General features: G+C 38.8%; 1 protein-coding gene, 2 long non-coding RNA genes and 1 other non-coding gene across 17 annotated transcripts in view; 3 read left to right on the forward strand and 1 right to left on the reverse strand.

The window, feature by feature from the left end:
• The first annotated feature begins 8,846 nt into the window (after positions 1-8,846).
• Positions 8,847-16,097, forward strand: LOC118723645. The gene is made up of 3 exons (XR_004989337.2): positions 8,847-8,943; positions 12,369-12,373; positions 16,083-16,097. It is a non-coding gene; the product is annotated as an uncharacterized LOC118723645 (long non-coding RNA).
• LOC118725005 lies at positions 8,852-8,958 on the forward strand. Its single transcript, XR_004989773.1, has one exon. It is a non-coding gene; the product is annotated as a U6 spliceosomal RNA (small nuclear RNA).
• On the reverse strand, positions 8,860-21,026 carry LOC123652606. Its single transcript, XR_006742043.1, has 3 exons — positions 21,012-21,026; positions 11,361-11,363; positions 8,860-8,946 (listed from the first exon to the last, which is right to left on the reverse strand). It is a non-coding gene; the product is annotated as an uncharacterized LOC123652606 (long non-coding RNA).
• The window catches only part of ECT2 (epithelial cell transforming 2), a 56,709-nt gene continuing 45,592 nt past the window's right edge, over positions 16,570-27,686 (forward strand). For 3 of the 14 annotated variants that reach the window (XM_045583679.1, XM_045583686.1, XM_045583684.1), the window contains exons 1-8: positions 16,570-16,700; positions 18,825-18,973; positions 19,643-19,722; positions 19,813-19,917; positions 21,449-21,631; positions 22,888-22,977; positions 24,565-24,672; positions 26,600-26,673. In XM_045583679.1, coding sequence (XP_045439635.1) covers positions 18,847-18,973; positions 19,643-19,722; positions 19,813-19,917; positions 21,449-21,631; positions 22,888-22,977; positions 24,565-24,672; positions 26,600-26,673 — 767 coding nt within the window. In that variant the 5' untranslated portion in view covers positions 16,570-16,700; positions 18,825-18,846. Of the gene's footprint in view, positions 16,714-18,824; positions 18,974-19,642; positions 19,723-19,812; positions 19,918-21,448; positions 21,632-22,887; positions 22,978-24,564; positions 24,673-26,599; positions 26,674-27,686 lie in introns of all 14 variants that reach the window. The other 11 variants (XM_036446180.2, XM_036446183.2, XM_036446184.2 and 8 more) reach the window with 7 other exon arrangements.

A 27,686-nucleotide genomic window follows, 5' to 3' on the forward strand; every position in this document is an offset into this window, starting at 1 on the left:
GGTGAGGTTGTTTTTCAATTCTTTCAGGCCAGCATTTTTATTACGTTACCCTATGATCATCCACTTGGATGTCACAGCAAGCGATTCAAGTTTCTAAATATTACTTGTAATTTCTGTACTTATCTCATTGGGAACTTAGAATAGTTTATAGACTGGCTCTGGTCTACACATCACACTTTGAGTAGCATTGTTTTAAAACACCTAAAGTTATTGCACAGTATGAAGAAAAATGAATTTGATAACCAGTTCTGTTGAGGATATCCGATAGCATTGTTCAAGGGCAGTGCCTCCATTCAGTGGTTCTACTAATTTTATTGCCTTGAGAAACAAGTTAAGCTCTGCTGGAAATAAACTATACTTTGCTGTAAAACCAATTCCCTACAGCATGCTGTAGAATATATAAACTTACATGTCTACCTAGCTTTATACAATATTATTCTTCTACATTTAATCAGTCACTAGCAAGCCTTCAGTTTTGCTTAACCTGGCTCTCACACTTGCCTTCTTTTTTATTGCTATCACCCTTGTTCAGGTCTATAGAAGCATGATTCATGAACTATTACAAAGGCCAATTCTTGCCACCAGGATCTGCTTCCTCTTCCTTCTCATGTTCCCTATTTAGAAAATGAAATAGCAGGGACTGTTTTTAAGGTGTTCTCTAGCTCTAATAGTCCATGATTTATTCTCCTGTTGTTCTTACTGACTCTGCTCTGTCCAAAATACCTTACTGTAAGTTTCACATTGTCATCTTGACCACAAAAGAATAGGTACAAAATGGAAGTACAGCCTGGAGATGAGCAGCTGAAATTTAAAAGTTACAACCTGGCCTAAAATGCTGACACCTTGGATTGATGTTTTCTGGGGAGTTTTTATTTGGTACTATATCCTCAAAGTAATTAATATTTCTGTACCCTAGGAAGATAATCCCTAAGAGGATTGAGAACTAATAATGAGAATAGTATAGAAATAACAAAAAAATAAATCTATAGCATTAATACTTTTTTAAATACTTGAAGAAGAAATAAAAGTAATAATAAGTTCTGTAATCTATATAATTTGTGTTTTTTAGTTTGATAAATGTATATATATTAAAAATATGATATATCAGACTTCTGATTTTTAACTAATAATTATGAAATTTTGATATATTTCAGTGTCTCAGTAAGTAAATAATGTTGAAATTTAATTTGATTTAGTACCTCATAATAACTCATGTTTAAACAATTCATGTAATAAAGTAGCATTAAACAAAGTACATATAGGAGTGAGAGTTCCTTTCCAGGAAAAACTTCATGACATTGACGATCCTATCACTACTACAGGAAGATAGCCATTTTGCATTTCAGAATCCCTGGAGGAGGGAAGAAGGAGAGGGAGAGCTAAAGGCCAGTCCTTTGAGGTAAAGATGGGTTCTGGTATGACTTCTAGTGCCTTTTTCCTGAAACATAGTGAAGGCAATTCTGAGGGTAATGAGGATATCAGACCCACTCCCACACAGCTCTCTGGGACAGCTGCTAAGTAGGGGTAGTTTGGGAATGTCTGAGGACTGTTTTTGGGTAATGTCATGATTGACAGAAATAAAAGGTATTCTTGTTCAAGTGTAGCATGAAAGGAGTAGAGAAGCCTACTTGCAAATAATTCATGAAAACCTCAATAATTAACACCTGATAGGTATTCAGAATGGACTGAAGACCAGAATTCTTTCCCTCAAATTTTCTGGATTACTTTAAAAAAAAAATTGTATTGATTTCAGAGAGGAAGGGAGAGAGAGAGAGATAGAAACATCAATGATGAGTCCTAGCTGATTTGGTTCAGTGGATAGAACATCAGCTTGCAGACTGATGGACCCTAGGTTTCATTCTGGTTAAGGGCACATGCCCAGATTACAGACTTGATTACCAGTAGGGGGCAGGCAGGAGGCAGCCAATCAATGATTCTTTCTCATCATTGATGTTTCTGGATTACTTTTGATGATCCAGATTGTTTATGATCTTAGAGAGGAGTAGAGCCTGTCTGCCCTAATTAACTTAACAAGGTGGGTTAGATTTCCCACCAATTCTGATGTGTAGGCAGACTGCCTGGGCTGACCATGTTTAGGCAGACTGCCTGGGCTGACCAGCAGACCCTGATTGACAGATGAATGGATTACTCCAACACAACATTTGCTGGGAAAGAGAGGGCTAAGGGACTTCCTGGCTAAAGGAACAAGACAGCCTCAATTACCTGCCTCGTTAGGCTTTTATTGTAACAGCAGTTTGAGATAATGTTTATCTTTAAGACACAATCAGTAGGGTAAGTACCGTATTTTTCGAACCATAAGACGCTCCGGACCATAAGACGCACCAGTTTTTAGAGAAGGGAAATGAAGAAAAAAAGATTCTGAAACAAATAGTGTCCTAAAATATGTTATGTGCATTAAAACCCAACATCGCAGTCATAAACACATGTCATCAACCCTGTAAAGTAAACAGCAGCATTTAGAACCATTTTAGAGCCGGGCAAGCACACAGAGACCACACAGAGCCGGGCAAGTAAAAAAACTTTTTTTTTAAAGTATATGTGTAGGCTATATTTGGACCATAAGACGCAGGGACTTCCCCCCCCCCCCACCCACTTCTGGGGGGAAAAAAGTGCGTCTTATGGTCCGAAAAATACGGTAATCTTGGGAGGACACATGTGCTTGTAGTGTCCTTTAAGCAAGGGCACCCAAAGACTTAAGCATAAGGATTCCAATAACACCCCCCCCCCCCAGCATGTCTACGTGCACAGACTTGTTTGGAAAGGCCAAGGAATAAGTAGGGGCACCGCTTTCAGCACTCCCCTAAGTCCAGAATTCTGATAAATAGGGCAGGCGGCCTTCCACACACTTCCCTTTTCTCGGAATGTCCGCCTTACAAACTTTCCAACCAAAGTCTCAGGTGCTCCCCAACAGCAGATAAATCTAATTTAGGACACTAACGAAAAATGATGTGTTTTTGGACCCAGTATTATGAAGCAGATTCACATCCTTTGCAAATGTAGTAAAAGCCAAGTGCACTTTGATTTAGCCTGAGCTATTCAGTATTCAAGGGAAAGGGATACCACAGTGGAATCCTTGGCTTCTGGCAGAATATGCCCACGTGTGAGAGGAGATATAAAAAGGACTATCATGTGAAGCAGGAGGAAGTAAAGGCCTGTCATGTGGTAGCAGCCAAAGACAATGAACTAGAATCTGACCCTTCGTTTCTATGGCCTGGGAAGTAAATTGTCTGCTTAAATTCCCCTTTCCTGGTTCAAGAAGAGGAACTGTGCCCAGCCAGCATGGCTCAGTGGTTGAGTGTTGAGCTATGAACTAGGAGGTCATGGTTGGATTCCTGGTCAGGGCACATATCTAGGTTATGGGCTCAATCCCCAGTGTGGAGCATGCCAGAGGCAGCCATCAATGATTCTCTTTCATCATTGATATGTCTATCTCTCTCTCCTCTCTCTTCCTCTCTGAAATCAGTAAAAATATATTTAAAAGAAACAGAAAGGGCCCTGACTGGTTTGGCTCAGTGGATAGACTGTCGGCCTGTGGATTGAAGGGTCCCAGGTTGGATTCTGGTCAAGGGCATGTACCATGTATGTATTGGTTGTGGGCACATCCCCAATAGGGTGTGCAGGAGGCATCTGATTGATGTTTCTCTCTCATCGATGTTTCTAACTCTCTATCCCTCCACTTTCCTCTCTGTAAAAAATCAATAAAGTATATTTAAAAAAATAAAAATAAAGAAACAAAAAGGAATAGGAACTGTGCACAATAATAAAAACTTGTCTGTCATGAGGGATTTTAAGTATATATAAGAAGTCAATTCAGAGCATGTTCATCAAGATGGTACAAAGGTGTTTTGTTATTTTTCTAAAAAATTCTCTTCCTTGTAATAATCTTGTTACACACATATTCAATTTTTCTCTTGGAACCTAAGGTAGTAAATATATTCATTAAAGTTCAAATAAGATAATGGAATAAATTAATAGACTGGAACCTCAAGTTGTGTTTTGTTGTTGTTTTTATATTTATTCTACTACTTGTAAAGTTTCTGGGTAGATGATTTAATTTCTAATTGTAAAATTGTAAACAAATATCTTATTGTGGTTTCTCCCTTAAGGTGTTCCAAAACTTTTCAGGAAGTGGGCCTCTTAATTTATGTTCCTTATTTTCATAGCATAAAACCATATTTCTTCTTTCTGATTAGGGGAGAGTTGATAAAACACTTAATATTCATGGGAAATTTCTTGAATGTATGTTATTGGTAATTAATAGGAAGTTAAAGGTTTAGCAAAGAAAATGACACAATTGGGGGTGTTCTATTAAATTATAACAGTAATCCTTGTTCACAATCTAAAAAATCAAACAAGATAGAAGTGCTGTCTAGAGATACCTATTATATGATAACACTAGAGGCCCATGCACCTAATTTGTGCAGGGGGGGGGGGGGGGGCGCTGAAACCAGCCTGCACCTTCTCTAATCCAGGACCCCTCGGGGGATGTCTGACTGCTAGAGATCAAGCCTAAACCAGCAGTTGGATATCCCTCTCACAATCTGGGACCACTGGCTCCTAACTGCTCACCTGCATGCCTGCCTGATCACCCCTAACTGCCTTCCCCACCAGCCTGATCATCCATAACGGCCTATGCCTGCCAGCCTGATAGCCCCTAACTGCCCCCTCTGCTGGCCTGGTTGCCCCCAACTCCCCCCTGCCAGCCTGGTCACCCCACACAGCCTGCTATTTGGTTGTTATTGTTACTATGATGGTGTCCTGGACAATTTGCTTATTCCCCTATTATTAGTATAGATATTCTTGGCTTTTAATTTCACATTGGTGTACTCAAGTGTATTCATTTAATACATATCAACTTCTTGGTCAGTCACATTCAGGCAAAAGAAAGGAAAAGGAAAAGGAAAAGGAAAGGAAAGAAAAGAAAAGGAAAAAAGATTTCAATTAGGAAAATAAAACAATGTAAGTTGAAAATATTGATAAACATCTCAACCCTAGATTACCCAAAACAGCTCCATTTAATCTTTAAAAAGGGCAGCATGCAAACTGTTAATGAAAAATTAAAGGAAATTATGTTTAATGAAGGAGAAAATAGCCTAATATTTTAATAGCCTTTATAAAATAAGTTAAACTGTGTGTGAAGGTAAAAGTAATAAGAGATAAAGCATTAGTTTTTTTTCTCCACAGCAGTGACTATATCAAGCATCACAACTTTCGTGTTAGTAGTATTAGGAAAATGTTTTTTTATTTTACACATATTAAGATAAAATTACCTCTTTGTTATGGATGGCTTTATGAACTCCAGTTATAACAACAACAACAACAGAACAACAACAAAAAAGCATGGAAATTGGGAGAGTTTGAAATTGTCTAGACTCTAGAGCTCACTATACTCTGATTTCTGTGAGGTCAAAGGCCACATCAATTTGTTCCAGAGTTCCAATAATCTCCAGTGCCTAGCATGGTGCTTGGTATATAACAGGTACCTAATAAATGTATGACAAAGAAATAATACGAATAATGCTAATACTAATTAGCATTATTATGAATACTACTAAATATTGAGTGTTTTTCATGTGTTACTATCCTAAGCACCAATCTTTCATATAATCCTCACAGAAACTCACAAAATACTTCATAGGATACCTATTAGTTCATTCGCTATAAGGCGAAGGTTAAGAACTTTTGGAATTGTACAATTGCCTCCAATTTAGGTTTCCTCTGATTTACTTTTGTTTGTCTGGTCTTTATCATCTCACACACTGTTTACTTGGTTCCCTTATGCTTGTTAGAATTTTAGTCCTTCAGTCATCATGGGTTTAAAATTTCTTTTGAACCACATTAACTTGAGCTCATATCCCATAAATTATGAATTCCTGCAGTAAATGGTCACTCCTTTGCTTTATTTCTGTCCCAGAATTTATGGAAAGTGTCATATTCAGGGCCAATATATCATAACTGTAGGAAAAAAGGTAAGAATTGGGAAGTCCATTAAAACAACTACATGAATAAAATATAAATAAAATTTGGAACAACCAAAGAAAAACTTAGCAAGGGTCTCAAGAGTCTGGTTTGATTCCCAGTCAGGGCACATGCCCGGGTTGCAGGCTTGATCACCAGGGGAGGATGTGCAGGAGGCAGATGATCAACGATTCTCTCTCATCATTAATATTTCTATCGCTTTCTTCTCCCTTCCTTTCTGAAATCAATAAAAATTGATGAAAATAAATCAATAAAAATAAATAAGTAAATATATAGTAAGATCTTTTTAAAGATTATAACCAAGTATAAATGTAATAATTACTTAACATCATCAAATATCCAGTTTGCGTCATTTACATTTCTTTGATACTCTCATTTTAAAATAAATTTTTTTATCAAATTTTCCTCCAACATGTTATGAAAATTCTCAAACAGCAAAGTCTAAATAATTTTAAATAGTAAACATCTGTTCACAGACTACCTTAAAAGTGAAATCAGACTATTAATAGGGTTGAATGTGCAACAGCCAGGAAAACACTCATGGTAGAAAATTTGGAACGTGCTCCAAAAGTAGAAGGGAGGATAAATAATCTTCTCCAATATTTATGTAAGAACATATTGCATATTTTTGTACAGACAATTGTTTTCTATGTATAGGATTTACATAGAGTTGAATTATGCAATGGAATATTATTTGCAACACTGTATCTTATCTTTTAAATATCTTCCCCAATGCATTTTTATTGTTTCTTCTATGTGATTTTTTTCCTTTTGTTATTCAACCTTCAGTTAATCTGCTTTTTGTTAAAAAGGATTACAATTGAGGTCAACTAGCCACATTTTTTTTTGATGACTTGGCATTTTTATATCAACGGCACTAGAAATTACATTTTTTCATTCATTTAAACAGCAGCAACATAAATATGGCTAAGGACATGCAAAGTATTCAAATTGTTGTCTTAGCAAATACTACTCTACAAAGATAAAGTTGAGGTCAAAATTAAACTGGCAGGCAGTATAACTTTGGGACATCCCAAATGTTTGCAAGTTGGTTAGTCGTGAGGAAAAAGCAATTAAAGAGTATCAGTGAATAATGCATGAAAGTGTAGACTGTAAGAAAACTAAATTTTTGATATGGGCAATTGTCTATGCTCATGAACAGTAGTAAGTCTGAACTGAATCTGTTTAGGAACATAAACCTTAACTTTCTTCTGCTCTTAGCTGGACTAACTATGGTACAAGAATCATTCAACTCTTGGATAATTTATGCAAATGTCAATGATGTAAATTATTTTATCCTTCTTTAAATTTACTAATTTTTAAAATATGCCACTCATTTTTTTTAAATCATAAATAATGGGTTAGAAAGAAGTAAAATAATAGAAACTTTCGTTTGTATCTCTAAATTTTTAAAAAATATATATTTTATTGATTTTTCACAGAGAGGAAAAGAGATAGAGAATTAGAAACATCGATGAGAAACATCAATCAGCTGTCTCTTGTACACTCCCCACCAGGGATGTGCCCGCAACCAAGGTACATGCCCTTGACCAGAATCAAACCTGGGACTTTTCAGTCTGCAGGCTGATGCTCTATCCATTGAGCCAAACAGATTTCGGCTCTAAATTAAAAAATAAAATAAAAAAAAAAAATATATATATATATATATATATATATATATATATATATATATATATATATATTGATTTCAGAGAGGAGGGGAGAAGGAGAGAGAAATAGAAACATCAATGATGAAATAGAATCATTGATCAGCTGCCTCCTGCATGCCCTGCCCTAGGGATCAAGCCCATAACCCGGGCATGTGCCCTGACCAGGAATCGAACCCGTAACCTCTTGGTTCCTAGGTCAATGTTCAATCACTGAGCCACACCAGCCGAGCTTTAGTATCTTTGGGCAAAGCACCACTAATATTATCCATAATAATAAAAGCATAACATCGCTAATTAGACCGAAGCAGGGGCTGTGAGAGCTGAGGCAAGCCGCCATGGCTGAGGGCCAAGCCCCTTTCACAAATTTCATGCATTGAGTTTCTAGTCTATACTAATAAAAGGGTAATATGTTAACTAGACCAGACATCCTTCTAGACAAAGCCATTGTGGCAGGGGCTGAGGCAGAGGCGGTTAAGGGCGATCAGGCCGGCAGGAGAGGGCAGTTAGGGGCAATCAGACCATCAGGGGAGCAGTTAAAGAGTTCAGCCGGGAGACTGGGAGACTAGGAGTTGGATCACTCGCTATGACGTGTGCTGACCACCATGGAATGAAGGAAGGACCTGGCTGGCAGCTGGCAGTCAGGGAAGGGAAGCCCTGGACAGCAATAGAAAGGAATGCCCTGGCTGGCAGCTGGAAGGCCCCAATTGACCCTGATTGCCAATCGGCCTAGGCACCCTACCTGTGCATGAATTTCATGCTCCGGGCCTCTAGTATTATAATAAAAATAAGTAAATTCATTCATTAATGTATTCAATTGTATTCCAACAAATATTTAATTGAGTACCTTTTATGTGTTAGGCACTGTGGAAGGAATGTTTGATAAAAAGATGTTTTCCCTATTTTCAACTAGTTTATATAGTGGAGGAGATAAACGTTAATCCAATAATCACATCTTTGATGAGTACCAAAAAGAAATACTCATGGTGCTGGGTATTGTGTAATGGCAGTTTTGATAGTTAGAAAAGACCTTCCTAGGAGTAGTAAGTGAAAAAAAAGCTAAAGGATGAGTAGAAGTTGTCTACTATAGGATAAAGGAGTGGGAATCAGAGAGACTGGTAAAAAGAAGAGCATGTGTGAAAATTCTTGACAAGGGAATCAGGTAGAGAACTCAAGAGAACGTGGTGCTTGCTTCCTCAGCACATATACTGAAATTGCAACTATACAGAGATGATTAGCATGGCCCCTAAGCAAGGATGACATGCAAATTTGTGAAGTGCTACACACACACACACACACACACACACACACACACACACACATATATATATATATCTATCTATCTCGGGTCTAGTAATAATTAATGTCGTTTTTAAACATTCGTTTAAAATCTTGCTTGGTGTTGACTTGTATTGACATAACCTTCAAACACGTGGTATCTACAGAATGTGTGAAGTGCAATTAACAAGTTTTGCTTGAAAAAGTTTGTGTTTGGTTTGGTTTTTGTTGCAAAACTAGGGCTAAGAAGATGGTGCATGAAGAGCACATTCGGCACTGCATGCTTTACGAGTTCCAATTAGGAAGAAAAGCAAGTGAGGCTGCAAAAAACATCTGTAGTGCTCTTGGTCAAGATGCAGTTAGCACCAGAAAATGCCAGCATTGGTTTGAGAAATTTCGCGAGGGAAATTTTTTGTTAGATGACAAGAGTGGTCGAGGCCGTGTGTCCAATTTTGATCAAGAAGCTCTTCAAGCTCTTTTGGTGCAAAATCTTCAAATTACCCAACAAGAGCTTGCAACAACTTTAAATTGTTCACAAAAAACAATTTCCAATCAATTGCGTGCACTTGGCAAAGTCCAAAAGTTTGGAAAATGGGTTCCTCATGAGTTGACCGACAACAACCGTAATCAGAGTCACAATTTGCAGTTCGCTCCTCTCTCGTCAAAACCGTTTGCCGTTTTTAGAGCAAATTGTTACTGGAGATGAACAATGGGTGCTGTATGTTAATTTGAAAAGGCGGCCTCAATGGTTGGACAAAAATGAGGCTCCGCAGCCCACGCCAAAACCTGACTTGCATGCGAAAAAAGTGATGTTGTGTGTTTGGTGGAATTTTAAAGGAATTCTTCATTATGAACTTTTACCATCTACCCAAACCATTACAAGTGCAGTGTATAGTGCCCAATTGGAAAGGTTAGCCCAAGCTTTAAGAGAAAAAGAACCCGCACTGATTAATCGGAAGGGCGTAATTCTTCACCAGGATAACGCACGACCACATACTGCAAGAATCACTGCTGAAAAACTGCGCCAGTTCGAATGGGAAGTTCTCCCTCAACCTGCATATTCTCCTGATATTGCCCCTTCTGATTACCATTTGTTTCGTTCTTTGCAAAACTTTCTTCTTGGAAAAAATTTAATAATGAAGAATGCCTCAAAAATGCATTGACCGAATTTTTTGCATCAAAATCACAAGAATTTTACAACAGAGGGATTAAAATGCTTCCTGAGCGTTGAGCACAAGTAGTAGAAAACAACGGCAACTATATTGTTGATTAAATTTTGTTGTATTGTTTAAATAAATTTGACTTAAAAAAGTATTAGAAAACGACATTAATTATTACTAGACCTAATATATATATATATATATATATATATATATATATATATATATATATAGAGAGAGAGAGAGAGAGAGAGAGAGAGAGAGAGAGAGAGAGAGAGGGAATGAAGCTGGAAATGTAGATAGTCAGACCAGGCAGGTGGTGATATGATGAATTAGGATTTGCATAATGTCACTTTGAATGCAGGCTGGAGAATGGATTAAAAGGAGATATAGATTCTTGGAGATCAATTACAATGCTATTCATGCAACTCTTGAGAACACATTATGTACCAGGAACCGTTGCTAGGTGCTGGAAATACATTGGTGAACAAGATCAACAAAGCTCTTAGAGAACTGAAAGCATTTTAGTGATTTCAAAGGTAAAAAAAATAAGCATTATGAATAAATATCTTGGTACTTTTATAAGTATAATGTAAAATATAGATATTAATATCTTTAATAAAAAGACAGAATTGATTAATGAAAACAAAACTTTTGATCTTGGTTTTGCCACTAACTAGTAACCTGACCTTAGAAAAGGACTATAACCTCTCTGTTGCTAGCCTTAGTAAAACTCCTCTGTAAAATGAATGAGACTAATGAGCTACGATCTTTTTCCACATCTAAAATTTTACTAATCAAATTAGATAATTTGAAGTAATCGCCTCATCACATTTGGAAAACTCTTGCTCCATCAAGGAAAGTGAATTCTATTTGTGAAACCTAAAGTGCTAAATCTGTACAGTCTTGTAAATCTATGTCAAGTGATTTATAGCCCATTGGTTCATATGAATAAAGCAATGATTCATATCTTAATTACTGGCTATTGAAGTGTATAAAATAGCTTCGTTTGACTCAAAGTGATTATAATTTCTGAAGCTTGTTTTTCAGGCAGAGATGACAGGTTAGAAGATGCTACATTATAACCAACTTGGAAATATGACATTTTAATTGGAAAAAATGTTAATAATTCCAAGATAGAAAAGAATTCCATGGCTATTCATTAAACATTTTAGAATAAAAATCTTAGGTGATAAATTCTTAGGATTGAATCTTTGTAATTGTACCTAATGTGGCATTATATATGGCTATGTACTTCCTAAATGTCTTGAGGGGTTAAGAATGGTGATAGAGGGAAAAAAAAAAACAATTATGTGAAATCTATGAGTGACTATAGTGTTAATATTTAGTTACAATAATACATTTAATCCTTTAAGACATTTAAAATTATTATAAAATAGATACTATTATAGTGGTTGATAACATAACATTTCATATTTAGAAATAACATTAGACAATATATTTAATCATAATTTTACATAATTAAAACAAAAACCATTACAATAAAGTTGTCCATTTATTGTAGCAAACTTAATAATTTTTCAGATATATTAGTAGATTCAAACACACTAGAAAGTGAGAAATCTTGTGCACTCTGATTTGAAGAGTGATTGCACAGGCAGTGTGCACACTTGTGAGGGTGGGTGGAGAAAGATAGTCCATAGCCCCAAACTAACTTTCCCATGCTCCATTCTCTGCTGCCCTGAAGGAGTATAGATAAAAGAAAGAAGATGGAGATGGATGGGGACGGAGGGAAGGAAAGAAAGAAACTATGAATAAAGAGGAGGGAATAAACTGGAAGAAGAGCAAGTGTGAGAGGGAAGTCAGGAAAGATGGTCCCAGCCTGTCACTCAGTTCAGCGATGGAGGTGGGGAAATTGATCCTCCAAAGCACATGTGTCAAACACAAGGCCCGCGGGCCAAATCCGTCCCGCCAGGCCTTGCAATGTGGCCTGCACCGCGCTGTCATCACTGCACTCCGCTGCGTTTCCATCACAATGACAGTTTATGACTGTTCAGTAAACCATTCGGCCCGCGATTTAGGCTGGATTTTAGATATTGGCCCCTTCTCTGATTGAGTTCGACACCCCTACTCCAAAGGAATAATGTCAGTAATTCAATCTTTTACATTTCATTTTCCCCACCTCAGAAATTATTTTATGGCTCGGGGAAAGTATGTCACACACTTCAGTATACTAAGTACTGAAATTCAGTTCGATTCCTTTAGTATCTTTTGTCTGAAATCTGTTCATTCAGCATCTTAGGAGTTGTGGATGACACTGAGAATTTACTGAATGGTTTATTCTTTCAAGGAACTTCTCATCTTCATTTATCTATCTACCTAGCTAGCTTAGACTTTAAACAGTTTTGTCCCCTTGACATATGAGTTCAATGACTGTATTTCCAGTGGAGGGTCCAGGAGAAGGAGCGTAGCATTTAACAGAAGAAATCTTAGCGAGGACCTGCCTCGGAAAGGGACAGCGGCCTGGACAAGAGCACCAGGAAAAGAGCCACGTCTGCTAGACAAGATAAGAGAGCTTGAGTACACAAGCCGTTCCCCTAAAAGAGAAGAGCGAGATTAGATTTGAGAACCAGGACTGTCCACCTTCTGGTAGGGAAAGGATGCAATGGAGGTCTTCTCTGCATCAAGATTGGTCTGATGGGGGTAGGTAGGTGGGGAGAGGGATGCCTTGGGGCTGGAGTAAGGTGAGGCAAAGGGAACAGAAACATTGCTACCATAGCTCCTATGGACAGGGGTGAGAAGGCAATGTAGAGAACCATCGGTGCCATTAGAAGGTTACAGGGTCTCTTGCCGAAGCTGGTTTGGCTCAGTGGTAGAGCGTTGGTCTGCGGACTGAGAGGTCCCAGGTTCGATTCCGGTCAAGGGCATGTACATTGGTTGTGGGCACATCCCCGGTAGGGGGTGTGCAAGAGGCAGCTGGTCGATGTTTCTCTCTCATCGACGTTTCTACCTCTCTATCTCTCTCCCTTCCTCTCTGTAAAAAATCAATAAAAAAATATATACATATATACATATACATATATATATATATATGTATATATATAAAGGTTACAGGGTCTCAGCTTGAGAGAACAGCAGTAGTAAAGTAGTAGTGATATCAATAGCTAACATTATTGAATGCTTATGTGTCAGAGTATGCTCTAATTATACACATTAACTCTTTTTTTTTTTTTTAATATATTTTTAATGATTTCAGAGAGGAAGAGAGAGGGAGAGATAGAAGCATCATGCCTCCTACTGGGGATTGAGCCTGCAACCCAGGCATGTGCCCTGACTAGAAATCGAACCATGACCTCCTGGCTCATAAATTGATGTTCAACCACCAAGCCACACCTGCCGGGCCACACGTGAACTCTTTTAATCCTCACAACAACTTATGAGTCAGTACGAACATGCCATTTTATACACAGACGAACAGGCACCAGAAGTTAAGTAACTTGCTTGAGGTTAGATGGCTTGGAAATGTTATAAGATTGCACTGCCTGTTTATTTGGCAGTCAAACCGACACACATCCCTTTAGACTCTAAAGTTTAGAGGAATCAAGCAGAATTTTGTTAAGCTAGCATACAACTTGTGCAGTGATACTATGTGCTCAGTCATTAGGTTTGGATGCAAAACCTGTCTAACGAGGAAAATAGGCTGCTCACACTGGTGTAATGTATTTTCAGTGATGAGAATTTTTGACTTTGTTGTTGTTGTTAATCCTCACCTGAAGATATCAATCAAGGTATTATGTGCCTTTGACCAAAATTGAACCCAGGACCCTTCAGTCCTCTGCAAAGCTCTAAATCCACTGAGCCAAACCAGAGCGATGAGAATTTTTGGAATGTTGGGCACACCCTCGCTTAAGAATGCAAGCACATTCCAAAGTGAAACCTCAATTATTGTTTTTCTTTTCTTTTGCCACAATGGTTATCCCGGCTTATAATGAAGGGCAGACTGCAAATAGTCTTCAATTATAAACAGGGAAATCAATAATAACTAGACTGCTTCACTCATTTTCGTGTATTGCATAATAAGCTTCTTAGATATTCTAAGGTGTCCTGACAAAATTAGAAAATATTGTAAATCCCCATGACTTGTTTGAGATATTTGGAAGTGCTCAATTTTTTTTCTTTTTCTTTTTTTAATTTTTATTGATTCCATCCATCTTGGCTGCCTCCTGCACACCCCATACTGGGGATTGAGGCTGCAACCCAGGCGTGTGCCCTTGATTGGAACTGAACCCGGACACTTCAGTCCACCAGCTTATGCTCTATCCACTGAGCCAAACCAGCTAGGGCCAAAAGTGTTCCATTTAAAAGTGTTTTGGAATAGTAAGAAGCTAGGATGAGGGGAATAAGTAGGAAAACCAAGACAGACAGTTAAATAGCAGTTGCAGCCACCTAGTAAATCCTATCTTCCTTAAACCAAGGACACTTAAAAGTAAACAGTTTGACGGACATATGTAATACTTTCAACAATAAAGATTTCTTTAATAGAATAAATGGTCTGCATTTCTCCCCAAACAGAGGATAAATAGCTTAAATCACCCTATTCAGGGAGTCAGATAACAGAAATCCAATTAAGTGGTGTTTGCCAACCACATCCAAGGACAGACAAATTGAGAGACTAAATCTTATTTTGGTACATCAGCCTGAAGCTGATGAATATTCTATTGATCTGCCCCTAAAAGCTCCCTTTAAAACCCCTGAAAATAGGGTCCCAGGGCACTCTCCCTTCAGGGAGCACGCAGGAACCTCTCCCCCTATATCACACATATCCCCTAACCTCTAAGGGATCCCATGAGACTGCCCCCAGGGAAGCAAAGGCCCCTATCCATGACTTCCCAGGGACCTAAGGCAGTCCAGCCTAGGCTCCCCTGCAGCTTCTTTGCCCTTCCTTGTTTCCCTCACCTGAGTCTATTTTTGCTGCAGTCAATACATTCTTGTTTTCTTTTTTTTTCTTTTTTTCTTTTTTTTCTACACTTTGTCTCTAGATTGAAATCTTTTCCTCCAGAAGAGTCCAGGGTTCCTCCTCTCATTGGTAACAAAAGTAAGTCTTCTTCCTCTGAATGGGATCCCCTTTCTTTTGTGTAAGTCAGTGATTAGGTAGGAACTATGCAAAACCCACCCGGGGAAGGCATACTTTCCTTAAGATAAAGTATTAGATAGGGCCATGGTCGGCAAACTGCGGCTCTCGAGCCACACTCGGCTCTTTGGCCCCTTGAGTGTGGCTCTTCCACAAAATACCACGGCCTGGGCAAGTTTATTTTGAACAAGGGGAGTTAGAAGAAGTTTACGTTTAAAAAATTTGGCTCTCAAAAGAAATTTCAATCGTACTGTTGATATTTGGCTCTGTTGATTAATGAGTTTGCTGACCACTGAGATAAGGTATTGTATTCAGAGAATGCAGAAAACAATCTCTGGTTTCATAATAACAATAGTTATTACTGTTAAAATGACAAATTTTTTGGCTAGACTTTAGAGGAAAGTAACAAGAGATCTGATGGTGGGGGTGGGGACAAGGCATCAGGAAGCAATTTATTTTGGCTCCAGGAGATTCCAGAATCTCCAGACATATTCTTACATTTGTTCAAGATTATATTAAGAAAATAAAAGCCCAGGACATATTAGGGAACTTATTCTAATCATCCACGAAATTCCCTAGACCGGAGTCCAGTGCTTTACATCAGAGTTTAAAGAAAACGGACTGCTGATTTAAAAAATGCACCTGCAGGTATCCTGTCCTGGTCCCTGCTGTGAGCACACCTCCCGCCCAACAGCCAGAGCAGAAAGCCTTCGGGCAGAAAACTTCCAGATCACAGCAATCGGTCCGGATAGAGGTGTGTGTGTGTGTGTGTGTGGGGAAATCACCTATGGAAGCACTGATTTCCTTTAGACTATGCAGTGGTCGGCAAACTCATTAGTCAACAGAGCCAAATATCAACAGTACGACTGATATTTCTTTCGAGAGCCACATTTTTTAAACTTAAAACTTCTTCTAACGCTACAACTTCAAAATACTTTGTGAAAGAGCCACACTCAATGTGCCAAAGAGCCGCATGTGGCTCCCGAACCGCAGCTTGCCGACCACTGCTTTAGAGGATTTGGTGGCTCTAGGCCCCTAGAGTCTAGAGAAAAAAGAAAAAAATAGCTGTAGGAGAGGCGGATCCGCTCTAACTTTCCCCAGGAAACCGGCTGTTTACAAAGTAAACAAAGCGGGTCGCCACAGACACACCTGCTACTCTCCGGGGCGCCCAGGACGCACCAGCGCCACCTGCTGGCCACATCCGGGCACTTCTCTCCAAAACCTCTGACGTCCCCCGGCGTCGTCGGAGACGTTGGGTTCATTTGAAACACAGGCTCCACCAATCAGGGGCGGAGGGCCGTGGCCAACCCCCGCCCCTCCGGAGGCGCCAGCCTATGGGAAAGGGGCTGACACCACGCGCCAATCGGCATGGCTTTTAGGGAGAGAGCGGCTCGCTTTTTTGAATCGGCGGTGGCTGCCTCCTGCGAGGAGGAATGGCGGTAACGGTGGAAGGAGCCGGCGTGTGAAGCAGCGGCGCCGGCAGGAGGGCGCTTTGTGAGAGCGGTGAGGCCTCCGGGTGTGAGCGGGGGCGTGGGCGTGCGCTCGCGGCCCGGGAGCCGTGGGCAGAGGTCCGGCGGCCCCGCCCCGGGGACCGCCAGTTCCGGGCGCCGCTGCCGGGTCCGGGTCCGGGTCCGGGACCTGCACCGCCGCTCTCCCGGCGCCGGGCGGGCGGGCGGGCGGGGCGCGGGGGTGGGAGCCGAGGCCCGCCGGGTGGCTGTGTCTTCGCCGCCGCTCCCCAGGCTGGCTGTTTGTCCCCGGAGAGCCCGTGGGTGGAGGGAGGGAGGCAGGGAGGGGGCGGGGTGGGAAGGGGCCGTGGCCGGGCTCCCCGGCCTCCGCGGCGGCGGCGGCGGGCCCGGCGCTCCCCCCTCGGTGCTCTCATCTCGGACGCAGTGGTTTCGCTCCAGGATTCCTCCGAAAAAGATGATTGCCTCAAAACGAAAAAGAAACCGAAAGTGAATATTCTGGTTCAATGACAATTTTTTTAAAAAAATACATATACTATATTTTTATTGTTTTCAGAGAGGAAGGGAGAAAGAGAAACATCACTGATGAGAATCATTGATCGGCTGCTTCTTGCAGCGCCCCCTACTGGTATATAGTGCATGGCCGGCCCATCGGTGGGCAGTTTGTGCAGAAAACGCCAGCGCCCCCATCCCGCCCCATCCGCCTCCCCTCTACCTCGCCCCCATCCCCAACCCCAACCCCAACCGGGTCCGTGCGCCCAGTCCTCTTCGGGGCAGATCTGTGTGGCTCAGTGGTTAAGAGCGCAGTCTCTGTTGAGCCCGGGTTTGAACCCCAGGTTTACCACTAACGTTGTGACCTGGGGGTTGGGGGAGGAGAGTTACTTAACCTTTCTGTTATGGGTTTCTTTTTGTTGTTCTAGGCTGCTTTATCAGCTGGAAACAGTAACCTTGCCCGTCTCTTGGGATTGTTGTCCATACTAAATAAACACAAGCAAAAAGGCTTTAACGCACTGCCTGCCACACATTTAAGGGTTAAATAAATCTTGTTCATCATGATGTGTTCTGTAATGGTCTCAGTATTATTAAAGTTGTCAGTTACACCAATGACATACCCCGGTATTGCATTTAGCTCCCCCACCCGGAAAGATGATTGCCTCAATACCAAAAAGAAACCGAAAGTGAATATTTTGGTTAAATGACAATTAAAAAAAATAACATTTAAAAAAATTTATTTTTAGAGCAATTTTATTTATTTATTTTTAATATATTTTATTGATTATTTTTTACAGAGAGGAAGAGAGGGCTAGAGAGTTAGAAACATCCATGAGAGAGAATCATCAATCAGCTGCCTCTTGCACACCCCCTACTGGGGATGTGCCTGCAACCAAGGTACATGCCCTTGATTTGAATCGAACCCTGGACCTTTCAGTCCGCAGGCTGACCGCTCTATCCACTGAGCCAAGCCGGTTTTGGCAAAATACATATTTTGTTTTCTGAGAAGAAGGGAGAGAAAAACATCACTGATGAGAATCATTGATGGGTTGCTTCTTGCAGCGCCCCCTACTGGTATAGTGCATGTGCTGGAATCAAACCCTGACCCCCCCTGGTTCCTAGGACGATGCCCAACCGCCCTGCCTGAGTACTTTGGATTATTTGTAACATAGTCTACTGAGTCAGGTATTGGTGTATTTATGTTATAGAAGAGGAAAACAGAGGTTCAGATTCGTTGAGTGAACTTTCTTTGGTTCAATATATTATTAAGAAAAATGGGTGCTGATGCTTTTTATCCTTTTATTTTTTATTATTTTTTTTGAAAATATTTTTTATTGATTTTTTACAGAGAGGAAGAGAGAGGGATAGAGAGCTAGAAACATCGATGAGAGAAATATCTATCAGCTGCCTCTTGCACACCTCCTACTGGGGATGCACCAGCAACCAGGCAACCAAGGTACATGCCTGTGACTGGAATCAAACTCAGGACCTTTTAGTCCGCAGGCCGACACTCTATGCACTGAGCCAAACCAGTTAGGGCTATTTTTATTTACTTAAAAACTTTTTTTTTTTCCTTTTGCTGATGCTTTTTATAAACTCTAGTATAAAAGCAGAGTTTGCCCAAAGATCCTGTTTGTTTCATGTATCCTTATTCAAATTTATTCTTTTTTAGTGAACTTAGAAGAGTACAAGCAATGGCTGACAATAGTGTACTAACATATACTGGGAGGACAAGCTTGGCAGACTCTTCCATTTTTGATTCTAAAGTTACTGAAACTTCTAAGGACAACTTACTTAATGAACCAACTTTGTATGTTGAAGGTAAATGTGCTTTAAAACTGCAAATCACTATTTTAATACTAAACTTATTGACTAGAGACTTGTTATCATTTAACTGTAACACTGCTAAGTTAGAATACATGTATTCAGTAAATATTTGTTGACAATCTTTACATAGATTTAAAAAAATTATCTTTATTGTTGAAAGTATTATAGAACTCTCCTGTCCCCTAACCCTCAATGACACCCCCCCCCCTTCACTTTTTATTGTATGGATTAATGCTTCCCAACCTTGAAGGGGAAGTCATATTGGATATTGCTTTTTCTGTATGTGAGGGCATCTAGCTGCAACAGTGTTAGCTAGTTTGTATTCAGTTATGTCTGGTTAGGTGAAGAGACTTCTTCCCTTACCTCACTATGTAAATGGTTCTTTCCTAAATTTGAGTGCACTGTTGATGAAGATGATTGTACAAGATACGGAATGCTTTCTTTGGTTAGGAGGAGTGTAGATGTTTGTATATATGCTCTCCCTTAAAATGGAATGTGGTCAAAATATTTTTTAATAAGCTGGGAATAAGTAATTTCAATTTTAGAGAATATTATGATAAAAAAGATGGAAAATATAGTAGATATAACAAAAAATGGGAATAGGAACTACTGATTTTGATGTTAATTCCTGATAAATATATTTAAACATTTTAATTTTAATAGAAGAAATGCCTCAGGTTGAAACAAGAGTAGTATTGGTTCAAGAAGCTGGAAAACAAGAAGAACTTATAAAAGCCTTAAAGGTATGGACTTTTAAGTTTTTAACTTTTTAAAAAGGCTGTTTTTCTTCCATTAGGATATAAGTAATTTTTAGTTTTAATCTCATACTTAAGTCTCTTTTCCAGACTATTAAAATAATGGATGTACCAGTTATAAAGATAAAAGAAAGTTGCCCTGGAAAATCGGATGAAAAATTAATAAAAAGTGTTGTTAATATGGTAGGTTCAGCATTTCATTGCATGTGGCATGCTGCACTTCCCTTGATTGTATTCTTATATTTCACGTATGGTGACGACCTAAATTAGGTGCAGGGTATATTGTGCACTCTGAAACTAGATAAATAGAAACTATTTTAAATTTATTTCTAAAATTTGGGTGTTTCTGAAACCCCAAACTATTGCATCTTTTGCAAATAATGGAATCCTTATAATTAGTCATTGTAAATTTAAATGGCATATCATGAATTTCCAAAGATCTGGATACTTTTCTCTAAATTCTTTTATCTTTTTTCTCATTAGCTTGATATTTATTCTAAATTCTTGCTTTATTTCCAAATTATAAATAATAATTATTGACAGTCATTAGGGACTTTGCCTCAGCATATGAAATATATTTAATTCTCTGTACCATCTGTAATAGTTTGTGAGGGCTGCCATACAAAATACCACATACTGGGTGGCTTAAACAACAGAAACATTATTTTCTCATAGTTCCTAAGTCTAGGAACCCAAGAGCAAGGTATTAGTGGGTTTGGCTTCTCTTGAGGCCTTCCTCCTTGCCTTGGAGGCAGCCGCCACTTTCTTGCTGTGTCTTCACATAACCTTTCTTCTGTGTATGCACATCCCTGCTGTCTCTGTTGTGTGCCCCACCAGATTTCTTCCTCTTATAAGGACACAAGACAGATTGGATTAGGGCTCACCCATGTGACCTCATTTTACCTTAATTATCTCTTAAAAGACCCTTTCATCAAATATACATTCACATTTTAGGGTATAAGGGGGTTAGTTTCAACATGAATCTTGGGGATACATGATTCAACCCATCATACCAAACTGCAAAAGAAAGCTCACATCATTTAACCATTCAGAATTTTCCTTTAAATGGTTCTCTCTTTTTTGGTTTTGTTACATGGGAGTCATATAGGTACTTAAATATCTTCATTCTTTTTTATAGATGTACATAAAGTGGTAAACAGTAACTTGCTTTTTTATACCTCCTTGCCATGCTACATAGTTCCCATCTTTCTCTTATTTTCCTCATATATCCTGAAATGCTTACGTTAATCTATACCCTTTTGGAAGATCTCAAGTACCATAGTTTTCTATTTTTTCTAAAGACTTATTTGTACAAGAAGGAACCATATGTATGGCATCATTTTCTTGGTTAGAAGAAAAAACAATAGTTGATATCTTAATGCATCCTACTGTGAAAATGTGTGTTTAAATTCATTTTTATTTTATATGCATATGATTTATAATGACTGTTAAGTCAAAACTTAGGTCTTTATAAGAGAAATCTTCAAAATTTAAGATCTTAATGTTGATGGATATATATATATATAAATGCAAGTCAGCAACTAAAGAAATGACTGTTCACTCTTGAATATAATGTTCATTATGGTATGATTTAAAACAAGTTTTCAGCAAATATAAAATTAAAGTTATGGTATTGAATTTGTACCATTAGAGAGTTATATGAATTAATTTTATAATACATTTTATTTCTATAACTATATGAAAAAAAATCAAGGAAATTAAAGTGCCCTTTGTAAAGATGGAATCAGTAGAAGAATATGAAAGTTTGGATTCTCCAGAATTTGAAAATGTATTTATAGTCATGGACTTCCAGGATCCTGTCTTTACTGAGTTATACAAGACTGATTGTAGAGTTATTGGACCACCAGTAGTATTAAACTGTGCACAAAAAGGAGAGGTAAGAAAAATATACATTTATTATGACTTTCCAGGCTAAGTTTTTATTAATGAATGTTGCGAAAATTGAGAAGTAGAAAATTCTGTTAATTGTTGAAAGTATGAAATATTTACTTATTTATTTTTAAAAATATATTTTATTGATTTTTACAGAGAGGAAAGGAGAGAGATAGAGAGCTAGAAATGTCGATGAGAGAGAAACATTGACCAGCTGCCTCTTGCACACCTCCTATGGGGATGTGCCTGCAATCAATGTACATGCCCTTGACTGGAATCGAACCTGGGACCCTTCAGTCCACAGACCGATGCTCTACCGCTGAGCCAAACCGGTTTCAGCGAGAGTATGAAATATTTAGAATGGAATAGTAGTAGCTAGTATATAGTCCTTTTGTTTGTTTGTTTTCTGTTGTAATTTTCAGTAGTGAAATTTAAGACTTTTGCAAGTTAGGCAATAAAAACCATATATATAAGAGTTGTAGCAGAGTTAGTCCCTATTTTGTTTTATTGCTATGTTTTGCCATTCTAAAACTTGTCTTATTAGCTTAAAATTGCTTAAGTCATTGTGTTTTTGTTATAGATACTAGTAAGAATCATATGGCAATCTTTAATTCTCTGTTTTGGTTGAGAAATGTTGCTTGCAGAAGCGTAATAAAAATTTTAGAGCCCAAAATTGAATATACACACATTAACTGTTAAATATCTGTATATTCTTATTCTGACATATATATATATATATATATATATATGTGTGTGTGTGTGTGTGTGTGTGTGTGTGTGTATGTATATATATGTTTAAATTGGTTAAAATATTTACTGATTACCTCCATGTTTGTAGCTCAAAAATTGGAAGCATATTTGGCTCAATTATATGTTATATACCTAGTATTATAAATATTTGACTTGTTTTAACTTTAATTGGAAGCATTTACAGTATTGTATGGGGTCAGAAATTTTGTTTATTGATAACATTTTACATGTGACAAAGTACGTTTAACTAAAGGTTTGAATATATTTGTGTTTAATTTGCAAATCATAAAGTGTGCTTAGATTATGTGTATCAAATATGATTTGGAAATTGAGGAAATTTTATTTTGAAACTAGCAATTTTTTTGCTATTTTTATTACATATTGAAAAATGCAGCTAAATCTTTCGATTGGGATAGTTGATTGATAAGAGGGCAGATATGTTTAACTTGAGAAAGATATATTCCATTTTCTACTATAAAGAAAGCTCACAGATTTAAAATTATTCTTCAGCCTTTGCCATTTTCATGTCGTCCACTGTATTGTACAAGCATGATGAATTTAGTACTATGCTTTACTGGATTCAGGAAGAAAGAAGAACTAGTAAGTATTTCAAAATGTTCTAAATTGGTACTTTTTGATAATGTATCCTGCTTTTATTTTCAAAGTTTCGGAGGAGAAATTACTATGTCTATACCAGTTTCAAATTTTATGAAGAAATATTCTGAAGAGCCTTGTAAAAAAAACCCCAAATATTTTGTCTAGGATGGCTAGCGTATGAATTAACAGAAAAAATTAGTAATTGTTTAATCTGTTTAAACTGTCTTTTCAGTATCCTATTGGCCACATTATTTGAAATTTTTGTGCACACTGCAATTTTTTTTTTTTTTTTTACACAAGTTCAGCCTTAAAGTATTCTTACTGCCCTGAAGAATACACAGAAACTTCTTCTTTTTTTTCTTTTTTTTTTTTTAATTTGTTTTGTTAATACTCATCTGAGGCTACTTTTCCATTGATTTCTAAGAGAGTGGAAGGGAGGGAGAGAGACAAGGAGAGAGAAACATTGATTAGTTGCCTCCCACCCATGCCTCCTAGCCATATGTATTGGGGATCAGGGATCCCCTTGACCAGAATCAAACCTGGGATCTTCTATCCACTGAGCCAAACTGGATAGGGCTTTTTTTTTTTTTTCTTCAAAAAAAGGAAATAATTGATTTCAGAGAGGAAGGGAGAGGGAGAGAAAGATAGAAATATCAATGATGAGAGAGAATCATTGATTGGCTGCTTTCTGCATGCTCTTTACTGGGAATTGAGCCTGCAAGTCAGGCACGTGCCCTGACCTCTTGGTTCATAGGTCAACACTTAACTACTGAGGCACAATAGCCAAGATCATAGAAGCTTCTTTGATTTGTAAGTTTCTATGCTGGAGGTAATGGAGGATTACTCTAATTTTATGGGAAGAATCTTGGTATGATATAACCTCGTGTTATAAAAAATGCAATATTTTTAGCTGTGAAAGCTTAATTAACTAAGTTTTGTGTGATCATCTTTATTAGCTTATTTTATATAATAAAAGCCTAATAAGCTAAGTGTATAGTCCTCTGGTTGGCTGTTCAAATAATCAAAGCATAATATGCTAATGATATGCTAAGGCTGCTCAACCTCTCACTATGACTACCAGGGGGCAAACAGTCGACTTGTCGACCAGCCACTATGATGTGCACTAACTACCAGGGGCACAAGCTCCAACTGGTAGGTTAGCTTGCTGCTGAAGTCTGGCTGATTGGGACTAAATGAGATGGGCTGGACACACCCTGGAGCCCTTCCCACGGTCCTTCCGTGGCTGGCCAACCTCCTGCATCCCTCAAACTGGCCTTTGCCCTCGTAATCCGGGACCCCTAAGGCTTAGGGGATGTCGGAGAGCCGGTTTCGGCCCGATCCTGCAGGCCAGGCTGAGGGACCCCACTGGTGCACGAATTCATGCATTGGGCCTCTAGTCATTATATAGTTTTGTGCCAGTAAAACATGAATCTTTCAATTGTTTTGTTGTAAAGTTTATACCTTTATAAATATTCCTATATGTACATTATGAAACAAAGTAGTCAGTTATTGCTCAATAAGTTGTAAACATAGTTTAAAATTTTATTTAAATTAATTATAAAGCTAATGTTGCTTAATTTTTCTTTTGAGGTCAGATTGGTGACATTGGTCCATCACATGGGTGGAGTTATTCGAAAAGACTTTAATTCCAAAGTAACACATTTGGTGGCAAATTGTACACAAGGAGAAAAATTCAGGGTATGTAAACTTGGGTATTTTTGTGTATTTCAGGATTGCATGATTCAGGATTAGGTTTAATAACAACAGTGCCATCTATGTCCTATGATTTATTGAAGTTCAGAAATTTAATTTTTGCTTTATGTACATGTAGTAACATTTTTTCTTTTTTCAAACCCTGTGTTTTGTTGTTAGTCCTCACCGAGGATATTTTTTTCTTTTCTTTTTTTAAGCATTTTATTTATTTATATATTTATTTTTAATCCTCAATAGAGGATAATTTTCCATTGATTTTTAGAGAGAGTAGAGGGGATGGGAAAAGACATATCATTTGTTTGCTGCATGAGTCCCAACAGGGCTAGGAATCGAACCTGCAACCCAGGTATGTGTCCTTGACCTGGAATAGAACCCCTGACCCTTTGGTTCTTGAGTTGATGCTCTAAGCACTGAACACTGGCTAGAACACAAAATTTTAAATCATAGGAGTATACTCTCAGGTTTTAAGGTGGCAATGGAACTCAAAGATGAGTAGGATTTTGGAGGTTTGTTGATGGATAATATTTTAGGCAGATGAATATTATTTGCAAAGGTTACTATGAGTCTTAGTAAATGAGGGAAGTTGGGAAGTGAGGAGAGAGATATATACATATTTCACTCTTACCGAAGAGGTCTTTATAAGAACAGAGCAGAGCTATCCTATATAATAATCCTATATAATAAAAGGGTAATATGCAAATTGATCCTAATGGCTGAATGACCAGAATGACCGCTTGACCAGTCACTATGAGGCACATTGATCCACCTTTTGGTCCCTTTCCCCGGCTGGCAGGCTCCAATTGCCTAATGGAACTGGGGTGGGTGACGGGACACAGATGATGCCAGGCAAGGCACCCGTCCTTCCAGTCGCCCACATACACAGGGCCACCTGCTGTGGTGGGGGTGAGGCCGGCGAGCAGGGGGGAATGGCCGACCTCATTCCTTTCTGCTGGCCATCAGGTTCCGACCACCCGATGGTGAATGGGGACCTGGGGGTGGGTGGCAGTGGGGTCCAGGGCTGGGGCTGGCTGCGGGTGGCCAGGGAAGATGGCTCTGGTCACAGGCCACGCCTAAGGATCATACCCATGCAGAGTTTTGTGCGCCGGGCCTCGAGTGTTTTTATAAAATGCTCCTAAGATTTAATATTAAAATGAGAAAGTATCTTTATTAGAATTAAAATCTTTTTCTTAAAATATATTTTATTGATTTTTTACAGAGAGGAAGGGAGAGAGATAGAGAGCTAGAAATGTCGATGAGAGAGAAATATTGACCAGCTGCCCCTTGCACATCTCCTACCGGGGATGTACCCGCAACCAATGTACATGCCCTTGACCGGAATCGAACCTGGGACCTTTCAGTCCACAGACCAATGCTCTACCACTGAGCCAAACCGGTTTCGGCAGGATTAAAATCTTAGTTAAGATTATACTTTGATATCTATGTTAGTGAGATGTTATCTCTGTTCCAACCCTCCATCAGTGTATTATTTATGTAGCAAGTGTTAATTTCAGTTAATTCCAGGGAATTCCTACTTTCTAATTCCTACTGAAGTTTTTAGTTAAACAGATGTTTTCTTCTGTAATGCTGTCTGGGGATCAGTTCTTGAAAGAAGTAAACATGAAAGGAGAAATGAACTTTAATAAAGGTGAATTTCATCAACTTCAGAGACACATTTATTTATTTAAAGTACTAGTAAAATAAGGAAATGGTTTGCACATCATGGGATTTGTTTTAACCTAAGTTGTATGGTTGAGTTTTTTGTGTTTTTTTTTCTATTAATTTTTCTTTATATTATGTTAGAAAGTAGATGGTTGATCTAAAACTTCAAAAATGTATGCATGTAATTGCTTGGAACTTCCGTGAATGCAGTTATTTTAAGTAAAAATTGATAGTTTAATGTTTATATTTTTAGATTGCTGTGAGCCTGGGTACTCCAATTATGAAGCCAGAATGGATTTATAGAGCTTGGGAAAGGCGGAATGAACAGTAAGTGTTTAAAAATTCAGTAGTTCATTATGTGAATTAAATGTTATAAAGGTAATCCCATGTGCTTCAACCCTAAATTCATAACTAATATAGAAGAAAACAAACTCAATCTTGGGTTAGCTTGAGGAATAAAGGTTAGGAAGAGTGAAGTTATAAAAAAAAAAAAAAAAGTTATTGCTGGCTAGTGTGGCTCAATGGTTCAGAGTCAACCAATGAACAAGAATGACATGGTTTGATTCCTGGTTAGGGCACATGCCCAGGTTGTGGGCTTGATCCCCAGTAAAAGGGCATGCAGAGGCAGCCAATCAATGATTTTCTGTTATCATTGATATTCTATCTCTCCCTTTCTCTGAAATCAATATAAGTATATTTAAAAAATTATGAAATATTGAAAATTGGAAGACATCTGAGAAATGATTTTGATTATCATAAATATTCTAAAATTATTAGGTAACTAGAGGTCCAGTGCACAAAATCCATGCACGGGTGTGTGTGTGTGTCTTTCCCTGAGCCCAGCCTGCACCCTCTCCAATCTGGGACCCCTTGAGGGATATCCAACTGCCCGTTTAGGCTCGTTCCCAGCAGCGATCAGGCCTAAATGGGCAGTCAGACATCCCTCACACAATCCAGGACTATGTCCCAACCACTTACCTGCTGGCCTGCCTGATTGCCCCTAACTGCTTCTGCCTGCCAACCTGATCACCTAACAACTACTCCCCTGCCAGCCTGATCAATGCCTAACAGCTCCCCTGCTGGTCTCCTGTGTCAGCCTGATTGCCCCAACTGTCCTCCCCTGCAGGCATGGTCTCCCCTAACTGCCCTCCCTTGTCAGCCTTGTCACCCCTAACTGTCCTCTTTTGCTGACCTGGTTGCCCCTAACTGCTTCTCCCCCTCCCCCCCTACTGACCCAGACACCCCTAACTGCCCTCCCCTATAGGCCTGGTCTCCCCCAACTGTCCTCCCCTGCAGGCCTTATCCCTCCCACTTCCCTCCCCTGTAGGCCTGGTTCACCC

This window comes from Pipistrellus kuhlii, unplaced genomic scaffold (genome assembly GCF_014108245.1).
Source record: "Pipistrellus kuhlii isolate mPipKuh1 unplaced genomic scaffold, mPipKuh1.p scaffold_m20_p_2, whole genome shotgun sequence".
Taxonomy (NCBI): Eukaryota; Metazoa; Chordata; class Mammalia; order Chiroptera; family Vespertilionidae; genus Pipistrellus; species Pipistrellus kuhlii.